General features: G+C 51.1%; 1 protein-coding gene across 1 annotated transcript in view; it reads right to left on the bottom strand.

The window, feature by feature from the left end:
- Positions 1-1,032: 1,032 nt before the first annotated feature.
- LOC120370491 (LON peptidase N-terminal domain and RING finger protein 1-like) overlaps positions 1,033-6,000 on the bottom strand; it is a 28,445-nt gene continuing 23,477 nt past the window's right edge. The window contains exon 12 of the mRNA XM_039485293.1: positions 1,033-4,559. Coding sequence (XP_039341227.1) covers positions 4,362-4,559 — 198 coding nt within the window. The 3' untranslated portion in view covers positions 1,033-4,361. The remainder of the gene's footprint in view (positions 4,560-6,000) is intronic.

Raw genomic sequence — 6,000 nt, 5'->3', positions numbered from 1 at the left:
TCTTTTGAAGCCTTTAACTGAAAAGCCCACACAAGTTTCCCGCTCTCCCCAGTTGCTGAGCGGGAGGCGAGTCCCGGGCTGGCGCTGCTCTCTGCACCAGGCAAGCCAGGAATAGGTTTTCTTTCTCCTTTTCATGGTTGGATTTTGTGGGTGGAGGATTCCAAGAACATCGCCCTTGGGGAACGGGTGGGCACCAGGCCACCACATGCCATAACGGCCAGGGTGGCATTCCCTGCAGATGGCATTTCTCCTGGAGCTTTACTAAGGGGGAGGTTGGGGGTGGCTCTTTATCAAGCCACTTCTTAGCACATGATCAGTGATCACACTGGGCTAGGGGGTGACCCTTGGTCCCATAGGGGGCGCTGTGGCATCTAAGCCCGGGGTAGGAGCTCACTCCCGCCACAGGAAGGTGCACAGAGGGTGCATGCAGGCAGGACTGCCAAGTTCTGAGAGCTGGTGGATCTGGACGACGCTGTCTCCCTCCCACTCCTCTCTGCCCTCTTTGGGGCAACATATGCCCCAGCATGCATGGACTACCATTGTCTCTGGCCCTTTTGCAGGGCGCCTAAGGTGCAGGGAAGCTCCTTGCACACCCTCCCTCCTGCACTGGGGGCACAAGAGCTGGGGCCGCTGTTTGCAAGTGCAGCTCTGGCTTGGGAAGCAATGGGGATGCTGTGGGCACGGGGCTGCCCCCCGTTTCCCAGCAGCCACCTCCCTCAGAGGAGCTGCAGCTGAACTGAGCCCAGGACACAATCAGCTCCAGAGCATTTATAGCTCTCCCTGTGTACCACTCTTAACACTTCCTCCTTCTTTGAGCCAACCTCCCTTCCTATCCTCCCGCCTGTTCTTCCTCACTGAGCCTCCCACCCCGCTCCTCTCTTCTGCCTGTGCTGTGTCTAGCCCAGACTGTGAATGTCAGGGCAGGGGCATTACTGCTCCATGCGTCTGTCAAGGGCCCAGCTGCCGCCTGAGGGTTTCTGCTCAAGCTTTGGTTGAGAGGGACTCATGGGAAGGAATCAAACCAACCCAGTGTTCAAACAGACACAACACAAAAAACCCTCCTTTATTTCTTTGACAATACAGAAAGTTTTGTTCAAAGAGAAAAAATCCTGCTCATAAAAATCCAAATGGAATCCAAGCGAACTGGAGCGATTCCAACGAGTCTCTACCAGACACAGACGTGGAAGGAGAAGTGGCTCCGGTGGTCTCCCTCCATGGGGCTTTCCAATTCCTAAGCTAGATCACTACTGCTAAAGGGCAAATTCTTAGCAGCAACTTACAGACACTGCCCTCACCACGTCTTACCTGTGCTGCCAGAACAGGCATGACAGCAACGCAGGGGGCGGGATCCTGGGGGATGAACAAGGTGTAGGGTGAACACATTGGCCAGTCGAATCTGCAGCTTGAGGCCACAGGAAGGGGCCGGGGTGGCAAATGGAAACCCCAGTGCTTAAGAGACTTCTGATCAGCTTGGCGAACCGATCACGCCCGCCACAAATAAAATAAAGGCACTTCCCGAAGGTCAGTGGAGAGAAATCTGTGCGTTTGCCATTGGCTTTCAAACCTCCTTCATTATTTCCACTCCCAGCAGGATCAGGAGCAGCCAATCCCTGCAATAATACACTGCCGCCCCCCCATGGTCACCCCTTCCCTCATCCTACCCAAAACTCTGGGGGTTCCCCCACAGGCCAGGCAGCCAGAGCCCCAGTCCCAGTTGTTGCGCCACTACGGTCGCCTTCGGGGATCACCGTGGGCCCAGTGCTGTAGTAACAGGTGCAAAGCATGAGAGGGAAAAGCCAAGTCCAGAAGTGAAGACAAAAATCCAGCTTTGACCCATCCTTACCAGCCACCTCTTTCTGTCTTTAGCTTCTCAGGAACTGCAGGCCTCCGCTAGTCTGGATTCTCATCCCCAAGCAAGGCACTTTGTTGGGAACTAGGGAATCAAACCTCCAACGCTGGAGTGGTGGGGGAAGAAGGGTGCTGAGGGTGAGCAGAGATGCCTGAACTAACTGAGGAGCTCGGGGTGGAGCTGGCAGAGGGGCTGGAGATTCTCAGTCCTTTCCTACATGGTACAAATAATACCGAACACGGTGAGAGATGATCACCTGAACCATTCTAGATCCGAGCTCATACGCCAGATACTCTGCTGGTGTAAACGGGAGTAGCTGAGGATGAGGCCCAAAAAGAGACAAAAAGAAAACAGAGGAAGAGCTCCTCCAGCGCAGAACACCACAGCCCCACCTTGCGCCAGAGATCATGGGGCAACAGGCCAGGCAGCGTGGCCTACACTGGCCTCTCACGATAGCACATGGAGCCTCCTGATGGTAGCTGGGGCAGAGGGGACAGGCAGGGATAAGATCCTAGCAAATCTGTAACCCAGCGACTGATTATTTTTTAAATAAAGAACTAAATAAAATTAAACCCAACCCACAGAAACAATGTTGTTGGGAGAGAAAACTACCCAGTCTAGATAATCTGCAGAAAAGCAGCCACAAAGTCCTAGCTTATTTCCTCCACCTTTCATCTCATTCCATTGTATTAAGTGACAAGAGGAAATTAGTCACAGGCACTCAGACTCTTGCTCGCCTGCTACCGAATAGTTTAGATCCAGATCAACCTTAGCATCACAGGCCCGTCACTAGCCAGAATCATCCCAGATCAGCTCATCCGAACCACTCTGAATTTATGGACATTTACATTGGAAGCCCCAGAACCAAACCCGTCTCTCTCGGTTTCATTTGAAGGTTGCATCCGACACTGGAAGAACCTCATCTTCTGATCTCAGTTCAAACTGCTGTCAAAATCTCAGGACAAAAGGTTTCAGCCCAAGATGGCAGAAATATCACAAAAAAAGCTCATCTCACAAGATTTCCACCACTCATGTCGGAAATCTCATAAAATTATTTGTGGGCCAAATTGCCTGAGATTTTGGTGCCTTCAAACCCAAAGCTTAATGAGCTGGCCCTGAAGCAGAACCCCAGCTTAAACCCAATCCAGATCCAACCGTGGCCTCTTTGGCACCTCTCTCATCTGAGCAAACTCTCCCTGCCTTCCTCGTTCCATGGCATTCCTCTTGCAGCAGATAGAAACTACATGAGGAGGTCTCTGAGTCACTACAGAGAATTATTTCCCAGGTGTCTGCCTGATGGGTCTCACCCACATGCCCAGGGTCTAACTGATCACCATAGTTGGGGTCAGAAAAGAATGTTCCCCTGAGTCAGATTGGCAGAGACCCTGGGAGGGTTTTCGCCTTCCTCTTTAGCATGGGGCATGGGTCACTTGCAGGTTTAACCTAATGTAAGTGGTGGGTTCTCTATAACTTGAAGCCTTTAAACCATGATTTGAGGATGTCAGTAACTCAGAGGTTATGGGTCTATGACAGGAGTGGGCAATTGAGGGTCTATGGCCTGCAATGTGTCAGACTAGATGATCACGATGGTCCCATCTGACCTTAAAGTCTCTGAGTCCATGAGAAACGGGTGGCTGACCCTTGGGAGAGCAACGCAGCAACATCTCTTAGCATTGCCATGCTGAATAAGGGGCAGAAGCTTTCTGCAAATTCAGACACCCAAACAAAAGCACAGAAGGAAGCAAACCTGAAAGATGGAACGTACTGAACTGGGTATATTAAAAGAGCAACGTCTCTTTTTGGATTTTTGGCGATAAGCAGCTGTTAGAAGCTGACCTGGGAAGATCAGATTATTTAATTTAATTTAATTAATTTAACTTAATTCTCTTTTTTATGGACTATCAGATCAAACTCATGATTAAAGGCACCAACTCTAACTCACGGGAAGCTACTGAAACCTCCCCCCTCCTGTTACAACGCTTCCAATGATTTAAAGCCCCTTTTCCTCACCTAGCGTGCAGAGACTGGGACAAGCTAGCAAACGCGAGTGACCCCGAATGTGGAAGAGCCCAAAACAACGCGACACCTGGCATTCATTTCTGGTTGCCCTCGAGAGAGGTTTCTCGATACCAAAATAGCTTGGCATGGGGCTTTGGCTCATAGAGGCAAGTCAGTGTCCTTAGCTTGGCCCCACCTTCAGACCTGTCGCCTTCCTCAGACCTAGTGAGATGCTCCTAAATCCACTAAGCAGCTTATCACGACTGCATGGACGGCGTGGTATCACTGGACTCTAGGATCAAGGACTCTAGCTGCCACTGCATGCCCTTTCCAGCTCTGTTTGCTGGAGAGGCTCGCGCGTGGCCGGCTGCTGAGGTCAGTGTGATGAAGAAAAGACAATAAAAACATGGAGGCCAAACACAGAAATAAAACAGGCTACATCTCCATCCCACCCCTGGCCAGCCCTCCCAAAGTGCTTGTCGAGTTGGCCAAGGCACCGGCAACGCCCCGGATTTTAGATCCTGCCTCTCGGGCAGAGGTCTGCAAGTTGGTGGCCATAATCGCGGCGCTGCAGGATGCCGGTCAGGATGTGCTTCAGCTGAGTCAGGCGGGCCTGCAGCGAGGTGGTGGCAAAGAGCCGGAGCTGCTCAGATGGGTCCAGGGGCAAGATGGAAATAAGCCACCAACACCAAGCTGGTCCATCTTTGGTGGCCTAGGGGAGAGAGAAGAAAGCTGAGGTTCAGAAAGAGGGTGGGAGCTTGACACGAGCTCAGGCAGTAGGGCCTGGGACCTGTGGGATATCCTGTAGGAGGCATTATGCCCATGGTTGGCATGATCACCCCGTCAGACCATTGTTAGTCAGGTGTCCGCCTGGACATCTTAGTTACCGATCAAGGGCCAGGCTCATTGCAGAACAGAATCCAGGCTCCAGAACTGAAAGACTCAGACAGATATACCACATGGTGCCCCAGAGTGCAGTTATGGACAGAAAAGGGGCTGCAAACACGGCAATTCCTTACTCAAAACACCACTTTCTAGGTCTTCAGATAGCTCCTTGCTTTGCTGAGCAGGGGGGCAGATCCTCTCCTCTGTAATACCCACACAGCCTCACTGGGGCTACTCCATAGCAGTGTCCAGTGGCTTTTGCAGAAAGGAGAGTGTTGCCTATAGCAGTTCTCAGTGGGGAAAGCCTTACCCAGGGTATCTTTAGGACCCTATGTTTGCCCTTTGTTTGGCCATCTGCACATGAAGCTCCTGGATTTGAATGCAGCACTGCAGCACCTATTCATGCCATTTAGGTGCGCGGTTGGGCACCTAAGTAATCTGAAAAAACACTCTTTCCGATGTAACCAGGTTTAAGAGCACACACCCCACTCAGGGGAATGAGGACAGGGCCTGCCTCTAGCTTCAGGCTGTCTAAGGCAGTGTAAGGGCCAGCCACGTTCAGAAGAGAATCTTTGCAGCCAGTAGAAATGTACTTGCTTAAGAAAAGGAAAGTTTGTGTTCTGCAGAGTCTGAATCCATCAGAAGCATGTGACAAGCGGGTCGGATCCAGCCCTTTGGGCACCTCGTCCCTAGCCAGAGATGCCATTTCCTTGAAGGAGCCACAAATATTTACTTTTTTTATTTTGATTCCAGGAACAGTTTAAAAATATCTGTGGGCCAACTGTTAGATAGCTGAGGGTCACAAACCAGCACTAAAAATGATGCCGGGCAAGGAAAATCCTCTCTAAAGAGCAATAGGAGCAAAAACTAGACGAGGCAGGACACATTGACTTATTTGTCACCTCTAGGGTCCCCACCAAACAGCAAGAGCTTTGTGGGGAATGGTTCGTCCCGCAGCGTATACTCTAAAACCAGGCAAATGGGTCTTACAGTTGATATATTCACCAGAACAGTGAAAACTCATGGTCGTGCACCTGGGATTGAGATATATCCACTGAAAGGATCTCCCCCTTCCCCCCCGCCCGCACTCCAGCTCAGACCCCTTGCAGGGTTTAGCCATGAGACCATAGTAGGTTCCCCGAGCAATTCATCTTGGCATGCAGAGGACCTGAGTTTCCCTTGTGACTATCTCACTATTCTCAAACCTGTTCTTGTTTTAACAAGGAGAGAGTAATAAATTGCTCTTTGGGGCAGGGACAAGCTGCAGC

The sequence above is a fragment of the Mauremys reevesii genome, linkage group 8 (assembly GCF_016161935.1).
Source record: "Mauremys reevesii isolate NIE-2019 linkage group 8, ASM1616193v1, whole genome shotgun sequence".
Taxonomy (NCBI): Eukaryota; Metazoa; Chordata; order Testudines; family Geoemydidae; genus Mauremys; species Mauremys reevesii.
Note: the sequence above shows the minus strand (reverse complement) of the source record. Positions and strands in the feature narration are given on the sequence as shown.